Source organism: Brachycentrus maculatus, unplaced genomic scaffold (genome assembly GCF_059751285.1).
Source record: "Brachycentrus maculatus isolate JH-2025_06_01 unplaced genomic scaffold, ASM5975128v1 h1tg000781l, whole genome shotgun sequence".
NCBI lineage: Eukaryota > Metazoa > Arthropoda > Insecta > Trichoptera > Brachycentridae > Brachycentrus > Brachycentrus maculatus.
Window position 1 is genome coordinate 566,612 of NW_028281509.1, and position 23,380 is coordinate 589,991.

General features: G+C 27.8%; 1 protein-coding gene across 1 annotated transcript in view; it reads right to left on the reverse strand.

The window, feature by feature from the left end:
- The window catches only part of GluRIB (Glutamate receptor IB), a 229,210-nt gene extending 206,178 nt beyond the window's left edge, over positions 1 to 23,032 (reverse strand). The window contains exon 1 of the mRNA XM_088275073.1: positions 22,886 to 23,032. Within this exon, the coding sequence (XP_088131199.1) occupies positions 22,886 to 22,985 (100 nt within the window). The 5' untranslated portion in view covers positions 22,986 to 23,032. The remainder of the gene's footprint in view (positions 1 to 22,885) is intronic.
- Positions 23,033 to 23,380: the final 348 nt, after the last annotated feature.

Consider the following 23,380-nt stretch of genomic DNA (forward strand, 5'->3'; position numbering starts at 1 on the left):
GTGCATTATCTTTCATTTTAATGTTAAGACAAGCAATTTTATTTGACAGAAAACTTTTCTTCTTAAAGAGGAGTAAATCTTTATCTTCTATAATAATTTGAGAGCTCCTTACCACTTAAAGACTTAAACAAAGTTCCTGTCCCTCTTGACAGACGGGGTCATATTAAAATTCACATGGAATTAAGAGAACTGCAGAAGCTCTTGAAACTTCACTAAATATTTGCATTACGACTCTTCAGGGATGTAAAAATGCATTTCGTTAGAAATGAAAATTATTTTAAGTGAAAATGTTAAATTCCCTATGACGCGAGCGCGACGATAAAAAAATAATATTCAAATTCATTTGGATTTTTAAATCTTCTTAATAGCAATATAAATACCCCAAGAAATAAAATAAGAGAATATTTAAAAATGTGTAAAAGATAACATGTTTCTTATTTTCTTATTTACTTAAACCCTACTTTTATCAATTAATGTTTTCGATTTGGTGGTGGGTAGTTTATTCACGAGAAAATCAAAAGAATAACATGATGTGTTCTAATAATTTCATTAAATTGTTTATACATACTTAAGAATAAATATATCATGCTGTGCCATTCGACATTTGGGTGGGAGAAAGTGAGAGAAAATTTATAACAAGTGTTTTTTAAATTATAAAACGACAAATGATTTATATATATAAATATATATACATATATAAATATATATATATATATATATATATATTATATATATATATATATATATATATATATATATATATATATATATATATATATATATATATATATATATATATATATATATATATATATATATATATATATATAATATATATATATATATATATATATATATATATATATATATATATATATATATATATATATATATATATATATATATATATATATATATATATATATATATATATATATATATATATATATATATATATATATATATATATATATATATATATATATATATATATATATATATATATATATATATATATATATATATATATATATATATATATATATATATATATATATATATATATATATATATATATATATATATATATATATATATATATATATATATATATATATATATATATATATATATATATATATATATATATATATATGTTTATTTAAATTTATTTTTTATTCAGTGAAAGAAACAAAAAATTTCAAATTTCCTTCACATCAATAACAAAAGAATGCAAAAATCAATCTTAGTGAAACGAATAAAATACTCGTTGAATCTACTTTATTTTTTTTATTCCCAGTTTTCAGGACTGTGACACTTTACGGTCCAGTCTCGTATAAGATATGACAGACAAAATACAAGAAAGCGTTCTTTTACAGTAATCATCTCTATTGTACTTTTTTCCGGAATCTTTTGTTAACGGCTCAGTTTTGTATTCAGATTCTATATATTTTCCCCTCCATTTTCTCGCAGCAAAAGACTTCATGAAAATAAATAAAGCTTTCAATACATCGTTTTGGCTCAATGTTTCAAAAAATAAAAGTATTTCATATGTTTTCCCCCTTAATAATATTTGTTGTTTTTCCGAAAATATCAACATCTGTCTGCACACAAAAAACATTCAAGATGAATAGTCGAGTTGCAAATGCGTATAATATTCTCCCCACAACTTTACTTGGAACCCGTTCCAATGCGACGCAGATGCCTCACCACCGTAGATTGATCAATACCCATTGTCAATGCGATGTCCCTGGTAATCTGACGGGGATTAGCTTCAAATATGGGTTTCAGTACATCATCATCGGTGGTTGAAGGGCATCCCGATCTTTCTTCATTAGCTGATGATAACTTCTAGATCTGAATTTAGCAAACCACCGTTAACTGCTTCGAACATCGATAGCACCTCGTACACATCACGTATGTTTTTAGTTGCCTCAGTTGCATTATGGCGTTAGCTCAACCGTTATCGGTAAACTAAAAAAATGTTAGGAGAAACCCTCCTTGATATGAAACAAAGACACCATTAAGAACATCTGTTAACACGGTTGGTAAAAAAAATATACAATAGACTACGCAAAAATACGACATTACTTATGCATCGACCTAAAATATATATATATATATATATATATATATATATATATATATATATATATATATATATATATATATATATATATATATAAACATATATATATATATATATATATATATATATATATATATATATATATATATAAACATATATATATAAACATGTATATATATATATATATATATATATATATATATAAATATATATATATATATATATATATATATATATATATATATATATATATATATATATATATATATATATATATATATATATATATATATATATATATATATATATATATATATATCGCAATGAAATTACTCACACCTAGGTTAAATTGAATATTTAACAGACAATGTTTCTTTAGTTACAAGTAATGGATTTGACGCACATTATATACCTGATATAGCTCCAAACTTGTGTTGGGTGATATTGCTTAACGTTACCATGCTCATTCAACTGGTAATTGGGATCTTACAAATTCATGGCAAAGTTACCCACGAGGTAGGTTTATATTGAACACACTAAATATTACAGATTCGGTATCCGCTTAGGGTTATTTAACGACCCCGCACGATTTGAGAATATACAAAATCGAATCATTACACGCAATAAATAGGGATTCTGGTTAGATTCACTCCGTAATAATACAGTGTTATTTATAAATAAAGTTATAAGACAATAAGACATATTTAAGCCTTCCGACATAAGCTATGTATCTACTACTACCGTCATGCGTTTTCTTCGCAGGATTAGGCAGAGAGGATGGAATAAACGTGCTTTTTAAAAAAATAGATATAAATGATTCAACAATATTTTATACCACATTTCCAATTGGAGGTAAATAGTACTGGGCATTATCGTTATTTTTCCCCAAGATGCAATAACTGGGATCACATGTTGCCGTAATGGGCCCATTGGAATCGTTCGCGAGAAGCGGATCCTCACTAGACGTAACAAGTAGGTAACGAGATTAGATCTTGCGCCGGCCGATTGCGCCCCCCTCTCACTTTGTGCGTACGCGAGTACGGGCAACGAAGACTAGCGAAGGAAGCTATAATTTCGCACATCAATAAGAGAGGAAGAGAAGGTAATGCGATGGCTGAAAAGGTCGGGTGCTGTAAGCGGATTCGACCCGAAACATTTCCCGGAGGCGGTGTTGCTTTATAGACATTTCTTTTGTGTTTTATTATTATTTTTATTTTGGGCTAGCGCCGAATATATTTTTTAACACCATTCACAACGTATTCGTACAGTATTTTTCACTTAGAACTAGTGAAAATACATAAAAAATTTCATTTTAATGATGCTTGAAAGTGAAGTATGGAGTTATTTAAAATAAATTAAACACTGAGTGTAATAATTTAAGTGTATAATACCACATCCAATTAAATTATTAAACTCAGTTACAAACAATGGTCAAGTCATGAACAATTTATAAAATTTATAAAAACATAAAAATTCAATATACATCACCATTATTTTCTTTCCATGTTTGCCTTTCCAAAAAGTCTAGTCCCTTAATTACCCCCCTCTGTTTATTACCCCTATAAACCTCTATACATATGTACTTGAATTATTTTTTGATCATTAGTTTAACTATTCACCTATACATGAAAACATCTGTAGTTTTCAAAACTATTCGCGTGTAATGAAATAAAACTCATTACGTGGTAAAAATGCGTTTAATTTTTTCATTCATAATGTCATTCCACAAAATTAATGTCGAATCAAAAATTAATATAAGTATGAAGTTAGCAAAAGAAGAATAAAAGTAGATTGAATGCATTCGAAATGCAAACTTTCAGACTTAGTCATGAACGAATAGTTATGAATGAAGTATACTTTTGAAAATAATTGTCTTTCAAAAACAAAAGGCTCATATGCAGTTATAAATAGAAAGAAAAGAAACTTACCTGAAGGGTATCAAAGGATATACCTAATAAATTTTATCAGTGAACTTTATTTTATTAAATTACTTGGTGTAACTGTATTTTATATAACGACAAAACCAGATCACTAGCAAAGAAAAATAAAGTGGAAAAAACTTTAAAGTTGTTGTTTAATGAATTTTTTATTTCAGGAAATGTAAAGTTTAAAGTTACAGATGCAAATGACACTTCATTGTAAGGCAAAACTTAAGTCGTTATAAATATATCCTAGGGAAAATTTGTATTTTTTTTTTAATTATAAGTTTAATATTTCAGTATTCGCCTCAGTAGGTAAACGTGTTTAGCTACTGTGCCTTAAGTCCTGGACTCAAAATAAACATAAGTGAGGTTTTATTATAATATTTATTCAATATAACCAAAGGTAGGTACCTACCTGAAGCTCAAGATTGATCGCCTTCCTTAAGTAGCCATCAAGTTAACACGTCAATACCGTGCAGTATATTAAATACTATAAGGTATCAGATAAGATCAGAGTAAGAAGAAAAATATTTTAGTATTTTATTTTTAATGAAAAAATGCATCCAAATTCCCGATTGTAAAATTGTGGTAAGTAATAACTGAAAAGGATAGACGAGCAAATATTTTTATTTTATTTCACTGTTCTGTAAATTTACAGAAAAGTGTTTTTAAATTAAACTGGGTGACTACCAAATAAGCACAAGAAAATGAAGCCTGGTCTCCTTAAAATTTTTAAGTTTGGAATGAGTATTTACTAAGTAAAATTCAAATGAAAAAGGGTTGATTTTATCAATAAGTGACTGCCGAATCAATTAATGAAATCATGTTTTATAGAATCGTCTTGTATTTTTTTTAGTTAAATTTGACGAAATATGGGAACAAATGAGTATTTATTCCATAAAATAATAAAATTATACTGTTTAATGGTTTTTGACATCTCAACATAGATGATGAAGATGAACATATGGAAGTCTGGGCATTTGCGGGGCTTACGACCTGCATAGGCTGGTTTAGTGATCACTTTACACACGTGTAACGTTCACCGATTCTACCCATGATTGACAACCACACATTAATATTTTTGGAAAAATATATATATATATATATATATTTATATATATATATATATATATATATATATATATATATATATATATATATATATATATATATATATATATATATATATATATATATATATATATATATATATATATATATATATATATATATATATATATATATATATATATATATATATATATATATATATATATATATATATATATATATATATATATATATATATATATATATATATATATATATATATATATATATATAAATATATATATATATTTATATATTTATATATATATATAAATATATATGTATATATATATATATATATGTATATATATATATATATATATATATATATATATATATATATATATATATATATATATATATATATATATATATAAATATATATATATAAATGTATATTTATATATATATATATATATATATATATATATATATATATATATATATATATATATATATATATATATATATATATATATATATATTATATATATATATATTTATATATATATATATATATAAATATATATATATATATATATATATATATATATATATATATATATATATATATATATATATATATATATATATATATATATATATATATATATATATATATATATATATATATATATAAATATATATATATATATATATATATATATATATATATATATATATATATATATATATATAAATATATATATATAAATGTATATTTATATATATATATATATATATATATATATATATATATATATATATATATATATATATATATATATATATATATATATATATATATATATATATATATATATATATATATATATATATATATATATATATATATATATATATATATATATATATATATATATATATATATATATATATATATATATATATATATGTATATATATATATATATATATATATATATATATATATATATAAATATATATATATGTATATTTAATTTTTTGATTATATTTTTGTATTTTAAATTTTTTGTTTCTTTCACTGAATAAAAAATAAATTTAAATAAACATATATATATATATATATATATATATATATATATATATATATATATATATATATATATATATATATATATATATATATATATATATATATATATATATATATATATATATATATTATATATATATATATATATATATATATATATATATATATATATATATATATATATATATATATGTATATATATATATATATATATATATGTATATATATATATATATATATAAATATATATATATGTATATTTATATATATACATATATATATATATATATATATATATATATATATATATATATATATATATATATATATATATATATATATATATATATATATGGTTATATTTCGAATCATAGTGCTTGAATTCACTAGAATTTCACTAGAGACATTTGTAGTGAAATCAAAGGAGCTTATTATTGAGCGAAAACTCTTTCATTTGTATACATTTGTAATTGGACACATTAAAATTTTTGTAAGTAAACAGTTGATATTTTATCATATTTAATTATTTTTGTTGTTCATTTGTATAAGTATTGTGAAGTTTTCTTAAGCCAAGATTTTTATATCGCAAATTGCGGATAAAATACACAAGTCTTCATTGTAAAGCTATGCACTCAAGCAAAAAGCAGTCGATAAAGAATAACTGAATTGGCAAAAGTCACTAGATATTTACCAACTACAGACTAAAAATCGTTTATTGATTCACTCTGTAACTCTCGACGATGTAAAAAGCTACAATCCAATTTGCTTTTAGCGAAGCTTGATAAACCCAAATATACCCAAAGTTTACAAAAAGTATTTTGAAATTTTGTATCAAATGATAGTTTCAATATTATCTATTGATACTATGGGAAAATTAAGCAATTTCATCTACATTTTCAAATACGAACTTTTCATTAAAATTAAAAACTATTTACTAACTAACTAACCAACCATTGCCACACCGCTCTGTCACACACCGCTCAGTTGCAGACATTCTCGTTCTCTTCCACGTTCACGAATTTCCTCATATATTGCTCCTTTTTCCAACTACATTCGCCTCATAAATTTGTTTTAACGTTTTTTCTTCACTCATTTGTTTCACATGTCCAAACTATCTCAACAAGCCTTTCTTAATTTTATCGATAATGCTTAACTCAGCTTTGCATTCTTTCCTTATTTCATCATTCGAACAACTATCGTATTTTGTTTATAAAGAAAAAATATAAGGAAAAAATTCAAGGCTGAGTATTATTGATGTAATTAAGAATGGTGTGTTAAGATGGCTTGGGCATGTGAATCGAATGGGTGAAGAAAGGAGAGTAATACAAATTTTATAAGGTAAATATGGTTGGTTTCTGGAAGAAGCAGAGAAAGTCCGAGGAAAACTTAGCATTATCAAGTATGTATTTCGAATGCTTGAAAATGGTCAAATCGGGAATCGGAAGAGGCAAAAACTGTGTGCTAAAACAAATTGGTGTGGCGTGATAGTTTATTAGTAGTTACTTAAGCTGTGAATAATACTGTTATGCTCATGTTTTGCTCAAGTCGTAAACATTTTTATAAGTGTATTTACATTATAATAAATGTATCATGTGCGTAAAAATGTTCATAAATGTATTAAAAGTAATAGTAAGTAAAAGGAAAAAGACTTGGCACGATCAGATGAATCAGAACCTAAAATATGGATGTGAAGGAGGCCAGGAGTGTATGTCAGGACAGAAGAGTGTGGCGTTCCATCCTCTCTGCCTACCCTTGCGGGGAAACGGCTTGATGGTAGTAGTAGTAGTAGTAGTAGTAATTAATACATAAAATAAATGTTTCGTGTAATTAATACTATTTAAGAAGTGGTATTTCAAAGTAAGAACTCATTTAGCACAAGAGCGTTGATTTCGTTGTAAATAAATATTTAAACTTTTTTATTAACTTTATACATAAACATTTTTAAAACTTTTTTTCACAATGCTTTTTTATTATGGAATAGTTTCAAAGAAATCTGCAGAATAAAAATACAGATAAAATATTTAATTGAATTAATAATAAAATAAAATTCGAATTTTTAATACTTAACATATACATAAATGTAGATCAATATAAATAAATGATTTTGTTTATTTCAAACACGCTTTTGTAGTAGTTGACATAAACTTTAAAGAATACTTAATATAATGATATGAAAAGATGAGACAAAATAATTTTGATAATACTAACAAAATGGGTTTAAAATTTCAAATACAATTTTCGCCTATAATCTATAAATACTTTGCAAAATAAATCTAGAAATCCTTAGGTTTTCAATCTTGCAATAGGAAAAGTCCTTATCTTTCTCATGTCCGAGCGCAATTCAATAATGGCATGTTTGTCGTTTGATGCTGTTCCGTTCAAAGCGCAAAGAAAGCACAAACATTCTTCACGCTTTCTAACCATCGCTTGATCTAAACAATTTTCCATTGCATTCACGTTGCATTGAAAAGAAGATATCATAAATAGTCAACGAGACCAATTTGCTGTTAAGAAATTTCCAGAATGTCTTGTTGAGATTTCGTAATAGCTTGTGTAGATTGAACACCGCTGGTTAGGTATCCTTTTAGAAAATGAAAAGTTCGGTATTTCTATTTCTCGAGTGACAATTATTATAGAAAATTAGTATGAACTCCGAAAAATTCTTCCCTTGTGAATGTAGGTATTCGTACTTTATCATATTCAAATAACTTGTGAAAAGCATTTAATAATTCCAAAGCGGAGTTGCTGAACACTGTTATTACTAAGCGGATTGCTTTGTATATCATAACAAAACTGTAAGAGTATTAAAATTTTCTCGTAATGAGGAGGAAGTTCGGAAACGAGTTTTCCTTTGCAGATAAAACTTATGATTACCACCTCATTTCAAAATTCATAGTGAATACTCATTTTACTCCAGTTCATTTAAATTACAACATTTAAATACGTGAAAAAAAATACATTTATTTTTTTTAAATAATTAAATGCATGTTTGTTTATCACGCACGAGATACTGGGTTCAATACCCAACCGTCTCAAAATTACCATTTTATTAAGTATTTTTCACTTTTAAATACATCTTTGTTTTAAGTGTATTGTTTGATCTCTAGCCACGTTGTAATTAAAGGTGAAGATAATATTTATTTTAAGATCCCATGCCCATTGGTATGTATAAAGGTTGGAAAAAGAAGAGTTGACCGTATTTATAAATAAAATACATTGAACTAATTCATAAAACGATCGAAATTTATTTTCGAACACTCACGAAGGATTGAGGATTAAAAAAATATGAAATGTATCGAATATCAACTTTTATCTTTGTTTCAAAATAAATAAAAAAATATGTTTTCAATACATTTACATGTATAATTTATGATTTTAGTTCTTAACTTTCTAAATTCATTTATTCTTTTGAATGATTGTAGGAAAATTAGATTGTTCACGCTTCATATAATATCAGTTGAGAAGAAAAACATCAAACATTCAGTAAGAAAATATATAAATGAAACAGCTTTTAAATTCTTATTTGAATTATAAGCTTTGTGAATAATAAAACATCTTAAACGTTTTTTCGAACGATTACTTCACTTGTTAAAATTATTTTCATGTGAAAAATTGTCTCAAATATTAATTAATATAATTTATATTTATTTATTAATATATGTAATTTATATTGGCATTTTTTTTAACTCTCAAAAAAAATACGAAAAATATATTACCATAAAAATCATTTTTAAGGATTTACTTTTTTAAGATAATATCTTTCAAATATTGGCCGCGACTGCGTTTCAGAACGTTCATTCTTAAGCCCACTTTTTCGATGATTTGCGTTTAAGTGTTTCGATCGGTGTGGCGCAGATGACGCGAGTAAAGTTGGGTTTTAATGCCTTAATTAAAGCTGACTTATTTGCAGACTTTAAATTTTACGAATCCACAAACGATTTGACGTATCTCAAAGTCTAGAGCTGTGATTTCACAGGACCTAAGTGACTAATTCACAGGCTCAAAACGTGAAATTAACCTCTCACCGAATCGATCTCTCAATAAAGCCACTGTTTCATACGATGTGTGGTAAGTAGCTCCACGCTGTCTTGTTGAAACCAATTGTTGTCGAGATCTCGGGTTTCAATTTTAGATTGCAGTCTGTTATTATGGGGCTACCACCATCACGGGCACTATCCACAATAACGTAGTTATCCGAGTCGTTTTTGATGAAAAATGGATCGATGATTTGACAGGCCCATATCCACACCAAACCATCATTTTTGTAGATAAAATGTTCTGGAGTCTTTTTGTTTTGCTTATAGTCCCGAATCGGCAATTTAGCTTACTGACGTAGCCACTGAGCCAGAAATGGGCCTCATCGCAGAACAAAATTTTGGTCGAAAACATGAGATCATTCAATTAAACAATTTACAAACGTTGTTGCAGTTTCTTTCCTTAATGAAATGATAAACAATACTTAACAAAATTACGATAGTAGTTCAACTCGACTTAAGCGTGATCTACCAATGAAAGTCTATTGAAAAAAAATGGGCAAAAAAAATCTCCCAGTGTGTTTCTCATTTTGTTGAATATCTGATTATTTAGTCAAAATATATCACTAAAATATTTATTGGCCTGCGAGGACAGACAATGACGGTATGAGAAAAATAATATAAATTTTGTACACCATCTATATCAGAGGAATATTTTCATTGCGTATACAAAGGTGTTCGTATGAACGAGTATGCGTAAGTGAACGAATACACAGATTTCTTTTGTTTGTTGATAATCCGTAATTAACATTTTCAAATACTTTATCTGTGCAACTATTACAGCTGGAGTTATAACAGAGTTATTACGCTTTCAAAGTTCCGATTGCTTCTGTGGTCCATTTATCGAACAGGAGTTGTAAGTGCAGTTCTCGACTTGGAAGCGAGGGGTTGGTGGTTACTCCTCTAACTTTTTTATAGATTGTCTGCTGTAGTTGTCTGTGCCATCTCGCGACGTAGATTGTCTATTGTACTTGTCTATAGATGTTCGTAGGTTAGGGTTGCCAAGTAAACCTAATTATAAGATTACTCAAAAAAACAAAAGTTTTTATATCTCAACACGGATGAAAAAGAATATTGAAGTCTGGGGATTTACAGGGCTTATCACATGTCAAGGAATAACTTTACACACGTGTAACATTCACTTTTTTAGCCATGATAAATACTCAAATTTTTTGAACTCGCACATGTAAAATAAATCTCAAAACTCTATTTTTGTGTTCACGGGAGCCATCTTAGGTTGTTTTGAGAAAGTTTTTATTAAGCAAAGATGTGTGCAAGATCAGAACCCAGATTATTGTATATAGTTGTGCATTATTCTAGTAGAGAAGTAAATCATCTTAGTCTGGCTATTAAGACAGAAAATTATAAATGGAGATAGATATATGTATTATGTCAAAAAATGAAAATATGTCTTCTGAAAATCAAAGAATCACGGAAGTTCTATCACAGAAGTTTATGTTCCAAACACGAAATCATTTGATGAGCATAATGCATATTACCTATCTTATGCAACCAAAATATGAGACTGTAAGAAATTCGTATAGTTTTATCGGATTATAAACCCAAAGACCAACAATACCCAAAGATAGCTAAAATAGTATTTTTAACTTTAAGATGGGATTTTTGATAACCCTTTCTGAATGTCTTGCATCTAGATATGTCGCGTTTTCCCTTAGCAGAAGCGGGATTCACGCCATAAACTCGGAAAATTAAGAAAACAGTCAAAGAAGTTTCAACACTGTCAGCGTTGTTACAAACGCTATTATGCCTTGGTTCCTCTGGGAGGGTTTACTTTTGAAAAATTCCTTTCATTTTCATGGATATATTTTTGTGAAAAAAAAATTAATACACTTTATAAGAGTGTTTAAGAATATGTTAAATTTCGAATTACTCATCATTTTGTTTTTATCAAATACAAAAATTTGATATTGTAGAGTTGTCAAAAATAGGCTGAAGCCAAAATCATCGAGTATTTTACGATCAGAATTTTTTTCGTTGGAATTTTTCAAAATTCACAACACAAAAAAGTCACTCTTTAAGAAAGAATGACACACTATCATAGTGAATTCAATTCACCCACCATAGTGATTTTATCTTCAATTTGAGTATTTTCAAAATTCATAATTTTACAAGGGGAACAAGATATGTTCTTCCTACAATAAGCATCTAATCATAATGAAATTGGAACAATGCAGTTATTGAAGATTAAGTTTTTTAGACAAGTTGTCTCACAAAGAAATCAGTAGGATGTGAAAGATCGTTAAATTTACACCATGAAACATTTTTTTACGGAATGTTTTAAAACAGAAAATGTACCTACTCAAATACTGTTTGTTCAAGTGAGCCCACTCGGCTTGATTTTTACATACAATAGCTATAAATACATAAATTCTTCAATTCCTTATCCGCACCCGATAGTGCATAGGGCACTACATCATATAAACACAGTGTTATCTTAATCGTTAACGCATGAAGGAAAGGTGATCAGCCCCCTGCTTCAGGTAGCAGTCCAGGGTAATATTGAAAAAATATTTTGAGTGAAAAATACACTTTTATTTTTTGACCCCCCTAGGAATCGAACCCAGGGCCTTCATTACGGAAGATCTTCAGTACGATATAAATATATAAATAGCTGTCTTCAAATAAAATGTATTTTTATTTAGAGATAGCTATTTCACTCTCATAAGAAACTGCGTGGACAAAGTATAGTGTTTTTTACTAACGCATTGGCTAAAGATTTTATATTTCCTTTGTTAAAAGTTGTTTAGACACTCATCAATCATACGCCATAAAAAAGTTTTATTTTCGGAACGAAAGACATTAAATTTCCTTGCTGTTATCATATTTTCACGGAATAACTTATGCCAAAGGGAAAAATTGTTGAGCTACTTGCGTATATTATAATAAACTGAACGTTTCCTATATAAAATATATAAAACTTTTTCAACACATTTCCTGTTGACCGAACAGCGCTTAAAGTATAATGAATGTTTATTTTTATTTGACTTCCAAAATATCTGACTTTATTACTTAATTCTGAATTCAATATTGTCTTTTCTCAAAGAGTTGGTAAAGTCAATGTTATCGTGTGATTTATGTTGTATCTTGCAGAATACTTAATAAAAAATTGTTTTTATTTTTTCATTACCAATATTTCCTTTAAAAGTGTCGTAGTGATAAATATCGTACTTATTGCTTCCCGTGATAATTTCATAATAATTTTTAAACCGTACTTGAATAAATACTTTTAGACTATTTGAAACTTGTCCACCTCCGTAGTGTAATGGTGTATCGTTCTGGAAATCCCGGGTTCGATACCCAGGGGGTCTAAATAAATATAAGTGATATATATTCACTCTTATATTTATTATATATTACCCTAAACTGGGACGTGAAGCTGAGAGCTGACGATCAAGATAATTTTGTGTTTATATAATGCAGTTCCCTGTGCACCATCGAGGTACGGATAAGGGTTTAAAAAAGAAGATTTAAAACTTTTAAAAAATTACAACAACGATCATTTTTATTTATATTTGTCATTGCGTTTTACATTGTGTCAAGATATTTTTATTTTTATCATATCAGTCTAATTATCTTATCAATTGACCATAATGTCATATTATACTTTTAAGACTTACCAAGGCCAATTAAATTTTTTTGTTGAAAACTATGAAATCCTTTTTTATCTCAACAAAGATGAAGAAGAAAATGTAAGTCAGGATGATCACAAACTGATCGCTTAACCACCCAATAACGGGTCATAAGCCCTTTAGATACCCAGGCTTGCATATTCTTCTTCATCTAAGTGGAGAAAACCCAGATTTGTGAACAAGTATTTTGATACACTCAAACTTTCTGTAAACTTTGAAATGATTTCAAAATTAATATAATTATAACGCGATAGTAAGTATTTTTTTTAAAATAAATATTATTTCCTTTAATTACTAAATAAAACTCGAATATCAACTTACGTTAACATATGTATATCCTTTGATGCAATACAAATAAAAATATAACTAAACTTTGTGTATAAAATATCATTATGTAATACTTGTGACATAAATTTACCAAATATCGAACAATAAACTTTTTCTGTTTAAGGTACACCTGCCAAATTTCCGAGGTACACAAAAGAAGAAAAAAAATAGCCTATTTAATATTTTTTTTTTTAATCATAATAAATATAATGCGTAAACACATTTAACATATGATGTTTAATGCGAAATGTGAGCTTGCTCAACTGAGCACAGGCGATCAAAATTTGAAGCAATTGTGTTATCTGCAAAAAACTAGACTTTTTTCCGCGGCACAGCAACTAATCACTACGGTACACCAGTGTGCCGCGGCACACACGCTGCGGAACAATGGATATACAATATTAAGTGCTCACACAAAAAAAAATTCAAGAAGAATATAAAATAAGGATATTAAAAAAGTTATAATTGAGACCTTTTAGATTTTGTAGAGGAATATGTAAACAAAATGGTTTTTGTATAATTTCTAATTAGAAATTCAATATGTCTCGTAAGTTTACCCATTTTCATATGTAATTAAAAACGAATCTATCATAAATAGCAACATGAATGTAAGTTTGCTTTCAAAATTAAATATTCTGAATAGTGCATCATGATGATGGAGCATGTTATAAAATGAGTACCCGAGCGTAATGAACCAGCTTTGCCTGTTTATAAAGTCCAATGGCAACAGTTGAGGTAGATGTTCATAAAAGTTTCGCAATGTTTAGTCTCTTTAAAGGAGCATTTAAGGCAGAATAAGTAATGGCGCGACCGTCTATACACCCCGAACAAAGGGTGTATTGCGAGGAACGTACAATGTTATTCCGGCTCAAGTTATTTTATTCCCTACTTTTTCATTTCACTCCGTCAGACATGGTGCGAAGTAGAACTACAATGGACTTCGTGGATTTGTTCACTTTTACATTTAAACTCACTGCTCTTGATTTTGAAGACTTTTGTGAATTTTTATGCCTATTTATACAACCTTTAATATTCTTCCATAGTGAACTGCTCAACAGTGTAAATTTGTTGCGTTTTGTTTTTTTAGCGAATTAAAAAAAAATCATAATGTGAACTTTAATTGTGATACTTTTAACACACCTGGTGGCATAAATTGAAAAAAAAAACAACAAAGCATCGAAGACTTATAAAGATTCTCGATGGAAATACAAATTTCTTCACAATGGTAACAATTTCTAGGACGTTTTCTATAATCACGTATCATTATTCTAAGTATTTTAAAATTTTAATATAAATGAAAAATAAAATCATTGAAATAAAAATAATGGTTTACACCAAAAAGTTGATACTTGTTTTAATTGAAACGTGATTATATATTTATATAAATCCAAATTTTTCGTAAATAAAGTCATTCATTGATAAATAACTCAACTCAAAAAAGTTCGTACATTTCTCATTATGGTGCCACACAGATAAAAATAAAACTTTTTTATTAAAATAAATAGCGTTATACTCACTAAGTGAAAAAAAACTTTACTACTGCTTCCAAACAACATTTAAAACTGTTCAAAATTAGTTCAGTTAATTAAAAATATTGTTGAATTTCATTACCTTATTAGTGCTTGATTAAATAAAGAGTTTTATTTTTTCAATGAAATTTTAACCCTAAAGGCAAATTCAAAAGTCTTCACCACCTAAAATTAATTTATTAAAATTAGAAAGAATGAATTTCATTTACTCAGTGCTTGATAATAACAATTATTTCTGTAAATTACCAAAGTAGCAATATTTATTATTATTTATTAAAATTAGAAAGAATGAATTTCATTTACTCAGTGCTTGATAATAACAATTATTTCTGTAAATTACCAAAGTAGCAATATTTATTATTATTTATTAAAATTAGAAAGAATGAATTTCATTTACTCAGTGCTTGATAATAACAATTATTTCTGTAAATTACCAAAGTAGCAATATTTATTATTATTTATTAAAATTAGAAAGAATGAATTTCATTTACTCAGTGCTTGATAATAACAATTATTTCTGTAAATTACCAAAGTAGCAATATTTATTATTCTTTCTCACCTAAAAAAATGTAATTAACAATAATAATGTTTCGAGTGCGCATAAAAAATTGCCGTTTTTATTTCTAAATTTAGCCATTTTTTTCATTATGAAAAGGAAAAATTCATTGATCGAAATAATTGCCATCACCAACTACTACTTTCGTCCATCTTCCTTGTAAAGCACGGGATCCGTGCTGGATGAAATGATGGTCTTTTGAGGTAATATATTGGACTATCCAAATTTTAACTTTTTTGTAGGAACCCAAGTGCTCCTCCGACAGTCCGTTTTGCATTGATTGGAACAAGTGGTAATCTGAAGAGGCTATGTCTGGTAAATACGCGGGGTGGGGTAAGACCTCCCAGCCTAGTGCTTCAAATGTTTCTTGGACTGGCTTAACCAGTCCGGCAGTCAGCATTGTCGTGTAGCAAAATCACTTTGCCATGTCTCTTAGCCCATTTACCACTTTTTCCATCAAAATTGTCAGAACAAATCCACTTTTTTCTCCTGTATGTTTCAATGCAGGAAACTCTTTCTTTTCTTAAAATGTGTAAAAATATAACTTTGTTTTAGAATCACTGTAAATATTTTGTTATAACTTTATAATAATGTCTACCGGTTTCGAAGCTAACCGCTTCTATAATCAGTCTTGATAAATAAGCGATTAGCTTCGAAATCGGTAGACATTAAATTTAAGTTATTATAAAATATTTATAGTGATTTTAAAACAAAATAACATTTTTATTATAAAATGGAAAATCACTAAGTTAGTGCTATAAATATAAATTACAATTTTTCTTTTCTGTTTGACAAGTAAGATTTTGCAAGTAAATTTTCTTTTTTCCATGTCCATGTCCTTCAAATTCATATGGCACCCAAATTATTTTCTTTTAATCTTTTTCACTATGTGTAGACGTCTAAAAACAGTTGTTTCCAGTGCTATTGTTGCAACTGATTTGAATCTTCATCCAATAATGATTGCAAATCGTTGTCTTTAAACTTATTTTCGTGTTGGCCAGGTTTTTGTTGTGATTAGATTAATATCGCCTTATTGAAAAGTTGAAACCATTCTCTGGAGTTTTTTTTTGATGGAGTATGCTCAAAATAAGCCTACTCAAGCAATCTATGCACTTTAACAGCAGTTTACTTTCAGTGTGAAGCGGAAATCAAATTTCTTGCGATAATATTCTTTTTTATATGTCTTGATGTCTTGTGAACGACTTATTACACGTTTGACAGCGGCTATAAATAATAACATTAAGAAATACGTTGCCAATTTCAAGTACGTGCACATACAAAAACTAGTGCCATCTATCGGCAAACGGCGGGTTAATATCATTACACCTAATATTTAGTACTTTAATGATTAATAATAATATTTTTTACTTTACCTTAAAGGCTATATAATAATTCGATTTAAAAAAATACAAAAAAAAATCTTTTTTTATGCCTAGCTATCTATGGAAAGTTGATTTTATAGTATAATGTATTTTCGATCTTAAATTTGAGATCATTTTTTAATTTAAATAATGTCCGCTTTTTGGGGCTAAATGTAGATTTCTGAATTTCCTCCATCTGTTTGAGAACAGTTCTTCAGTTTTTGGATACATCGTTAAAATAAACTATAAAACCCTTAAACAGTTAATAGTCATTAGGGGTGGGGGTTAAAGTAGTAGAAGAGGAAGATCACCCGCTAGACAGACTAACTAAATCAAGGCTGCCACGAGTTGATCAGTGGATCGGGATCAGCGTGTGTCGGGAGAGGTGAAGGACTTTACGGAGAGAGAATGATCACGACCCCAGGCAATGAGGACAACGACGCAGAATAAAAAGAATATATTTTTACCGTAAGTGATGTTAAGTTATGATTATTTGAAATGACTTTATTTTGCAAAGTCAATTTCTATCGTAATGTCCACACGAGAACTCCGAAAACTTTCGTCATAAAATAGCGAAAAAGAATATTGAAGTGATCAATTTATTCCCACTAACCCTCCACGACAAACTCACTTTGGTCGGGTAAGCGTGATTTAGGTTTTCCAAAATGCGCTAAAAGAAATTTGGGCTCAAGTGATTTTTGGCTGCTCAACGGAATGATTTATATTCCCTCTGAACGTGAAAACAAGGTTTTTTGCACCCGTTATTGCCCATTAAAATTGATTCAATGAACTCGACTTGAAGACAGTTTATATTGTCAGAGAATGGTGTAGCTACTGGCTACATAGACTTCTCGGGCTGGCCAAAGTTTTGTAATATATATGGTTTGTGGTGAACAATTTCATTGTTTGCTTTGAATAAATATCTGTAACCGTAATATTTCATTAAAATGATTATAAGCAACATAATATTTTACTGAAATAGAAATCTTAAGGTATTATTTTTAATTAATTGATTTGGTAATCACGTTGCTTAAATTTTTAATTTAAATATAACGTGTAATACCACAGTTTACATCATTGAAAAATGGTTTTATCATAATACAGTGTTTGATACTAAATACATCGATGTAAAACCACTTGAAAAAGTTCAAAAATTGAAAAACAATGTGGAAGTCTTGGCATTTACAGTGCTTAAAATATGTCATAGACTGGTTAAGTTATGACTATATCCGTATAATATTCACCATTCCACTCATGAAAAACTTGACTTTTGTAGTTGTCACTATATAACTCAAATTTCAGTTATTAAGTTACATTTAATCTTTAATTGAAAATATTTTATAAAAAAAGTACTTTTTCTTTGGTGACATCCATGGTTGAAGTAAGCATATTTTTCATCCACGAAATGCATGAATGTTTATTTTTAAATTACTTCACCTGTTTTTACATTGTAAAACTATTTTTGCCAGATTTTTTTAAAATTACTTATTCACAATATATTAAGTGTTTTAAAATTTTCGTTTTATATATTTATTTTCAGTTATTCGTTATATCAATTTGTTCCTTATCTAATGAATAGTATTAAGGGACTATTTGAAAAAAAAAACTTTAATTTTTCATTCGATTGAGATGCCAGTGCAGAAACTTTCTTATTCTTAAAATTTTTATCACATTTTTCATACACGTACATATTATACATGATTCAAGTAAAATTTTATCAGCGAAGTAAATTAAATAAATGTGGTAGGTATAGTTTATTCAAAAAAATTATGAAGATGAAGGAGAGACTACAGTATGTTTGATTTTTCGAATAACATACTCGTACTGCTATGCTCAAGCTTAGAGTACATAAAAAAATATTCTCTTTTTTGAATTTTGGTGTTATTCTGTCTTCTATATTAAATTAATTGTTTAAATATATGTTTTGTTCTCAGATGATGAGAAAAAATACTCCGACTACTGCTGCTACAACTACCAATGCGGTGTGCCATTAGAGAACATGCAGAGAGTATAGAACGTCACACTCCTCTGTCCTAACATATATAGCTTACAATGAATCCATGCATTTAGTTTTATAGCTTTTTCGCACAACCAGATTTCATATTTTGATTGGTTTTATCGTGCCAAGTCTTCGTTGGCCATCCTCGCTTTGTTCTTCCATTCACATTTCCCACATAAATTGTTTTATTCGTTCTTTTTTTCAGCATTTGCTCTCTTTATGTATAAAACGCATTATGAAACCATTCTTAATATTATAATAACATCCAACTTACCCTAAAATACCTTCTAATGTATACATTTTTGTTAAAGATTAAATGTCCCATCCCAAAAGTGAACACTCGGCTTCAGCCTTCTATTTCCAATGCCATGTTTCACCCCCATACATCAGTGTTGACAATAATACTTTATTGTGAATTGTAAGTTTGGTTTATAACTGTTTTTTATTTTATTTATAAATAAAATAACAAATTTAATGAGAGCCTGAAATTTAATCGAAAGATAATAAAATAAAATACTAAAAAATGACATTGTATCATTCAATGATTTTACACAGAAAATTTCTTCAAGTTTATTTTTGTTTAACCAGAATAATGTAAAATAATAATAAAAAATCTATTTAAATTTGATTTCGGAAAAAGCACACACAAAAAACTTTTATAATAATATAATAATAACTGAAACTATACAGATGATTTGTTGATATTGATATTTTCTCATAAAATATGAAACATAAATTAAAAAATTCGTATAAATTCACCTTTTGAAGACACGTACAATAAAAGCTTCAAATTAAAATTAAAAACTTCAAAATGTTTTATTCATTATTTGTTCATATAATGTTTAGCAGTTTCATTAATATTTCTGCATAAAAAATAATTAGTTCACAGACAGATTGCGCTTGCGTAGTATTCCTTCCCATTAACCCCTTACAATATTTATTTTAAAAATATTAACCTCATTCTATCCCTTATCCACACTTAATGGTGCATCAGCTCTGCAACATATTGAAGGAGTGTTATCATGATCGTAACTTACATAGGCACAGCTATGATAGTACAAACCCTTGGGATTGTCATTCTCTTTCTTTTACCCAATTTTCCTTCTCCTTTTCCGTTCCCACATAAAAACAGCCTTTAACTCTCTCGTTCCTTGTATTAATTCATCTTTATCCCATTTAATAGTTTACACTCCTTTTTTAAATTTATGTCATTTAGTTACAATTTAAAAAAAAATCATTTGCTAGACGTTTATACTTTTGACAATCTACAAATTAGTTACGCTGTTCTCTCGTTTATGTTTGTGAGTTATCTGATTGATATAAATTTAATATTTATAAATATAATCGTATACCGCCTCCGTAGTGTAATGGTCAGCACGCTCGGCTACTGTTCTGAAGGTCCCGGGTTCGATTCCCAAGGGGGGTAAAATAAATATAATTGATTTTTTCACTGTAATATTAATTTAATATTACCCTGGACTGGTACCTGAAGCGGAGGGCTTTCCTTCATGTGTAAACGATCAAAATAACACTGCGTTCATATGAAGCAGTGCCCTATGCACCATTGGGGTGCGAATAAGGGTTTTATTATTATTATTTTATATTTGTATACATATATTTATATTTATATATAAAAAATATAATTTATGTTATTTTCGCGTAATTTTTTTTATTAACATGTAGAAAAATGGTTTAAATTTATTTTTTTGGAATTTAATATATTGAAAAAATATCTTTAGGAAAGTAATTGAAGTATTTGGTTTCCAGGATTGATTAAATCATGAATCCGTCACTTGATATCATAAAAAATAAGCATTTTTATTTGTTTTAAAAATCTTTCTTGGATGTTTTGCTTGCGCTAATAATAGAAGTACTGTTTCAAAGATCAATTACATCCTTTGCGGATGCGTCCGAGGGGGATTCAGGATATTGTGTTTCAGCCCTTAGAATTCATTGGCGTACTGCGACCTGTATATACATAATTTTCGTACGGATAACCGAATGAAATTGGAAGGAAATCAAGAAAACCGAGAAAAATCTCGAGTTACACCGAAAACAATATTGGTGTAACTTGAGAGTTTGATTTCCTTCCAATTTTACCCGGTTTGCCGTACGAATATTTGTATCGGTGTAACTGTAGATTTTACTCGGTTTTCTTGATTTTGCTTCCAATTTTACCCGGTTTGCCGTACAAATTTTTGTATTGGTTGAACTGGAGATTTATCTTCGGTTTTCTTGATATCCTTTTTATTTCACCCGGTTAGCCGTAAGAATATTTGTGTTGGTGTAACTTGAGATTTTTCCTCGGTTTTCATGATTTTTCTTCCAACTTTACCCGGTTAACCGTACAAATATTAGTATAGGCGTAACTTGAGATTTTTCCTCGTTTTTCTTGATTTTCCTTCCAATTTTTACCCGGTTAACCGTACGAATATTAGTATTGGTGTAACTGGAGATTTTTCCTTAGTTTTCTTGATTTTCCTTCCAATTTCATCCGGTTAGCCGTACGAAAATTATGGTTCGTATACAGGTCGCAGTACGCCAATTAATTTTAAAGGCTGAAACACAATTTCCTGAATCCACCCCTCGGACGTAGCCAACCACTGGGGAATTATGAAATACAGACGGCTTTAAATACGGAGCCTGTGACAATGTTAATTTTACTCATACTAATTTAAATACTATCTCAACGCAATACGAATTTCATGAAAAGCATTAAGTCTGCTGAAACTGATACTTTTATTAAATTTTACGAAATTCTTAACTATGTTTCTGATGTTTTTATTATATAACCCTTATCCGCACCCAATAGTGCAAAGGGCACTGCATCATATAATCGCAGTGTTGTTTTTCTCGTAAACACATGAAATAAAGGTAATCAGCCCTTCGCTTCGGGTGAAAGTTCAGGGAAATATTGAATGAAAATTACAGTGAAAAATTCACTTTGTTTTACTTGACCCCCCTGGGAACTGAACCCAAAACATCAAGCCCAGCGTGCGTACATTAAATATAAAAAAAAATTCACCTTTTGCGCAATCCAAAATACAACTTTTTAGACCCCTTTGTCTTTAGTTCAACCGATTCTGGATCCTCTTACCTCTCGTAAAATATGCGTTTATAATATTAAGTTTTTGAAATGTGAAGTTTTTATCTTAAATAATAATTTTGTTGTATGCACATGTAATAATGAAAATGTTATTGTAAATTTTATCACTTTCAAGTTTTTTAATTAGTGAGGTAGTAATTTCAAGTAATATTTATTATACTCACTCAGTCTGGAGAGTTTGAATGCATCGGCAGTATTGATGACATCGACGTAAGCCTGTAGTTCGAACCTTCTGTTGGAGATATTTTGGTTATGGTTCTGCATAGCGAAGCGAAATGCTGACTGCACTTCATCAGTTCCTTGCTCAAATATTGCACCTGAAAAAAATAAATGAAGTTATGCATTATCCAATATTCAACTTAAAGAAAGTTGTTGTGTGAGTAGAAATTTGTGTTTTGAATTACGTATTGGTATTTTTAGCGAGCATGAATATTAATAATATTAATCAAATATTGTTTTTGTTTTCAATTTTTTTTTCTGTCCGTAAAAATTAAAATATGAAAATTAATATTTTTTTTCAAAATCTTTATTCTCCTTGTTTTATTCACTGATTGGTTTGAAATTAAGATACGTTGTATTCGTACATACTGTATGTATGTGATTGAAACATGTTTTTATCGTAATGGCAGCGGTATCTATTGAACGTAACAGCAACATAC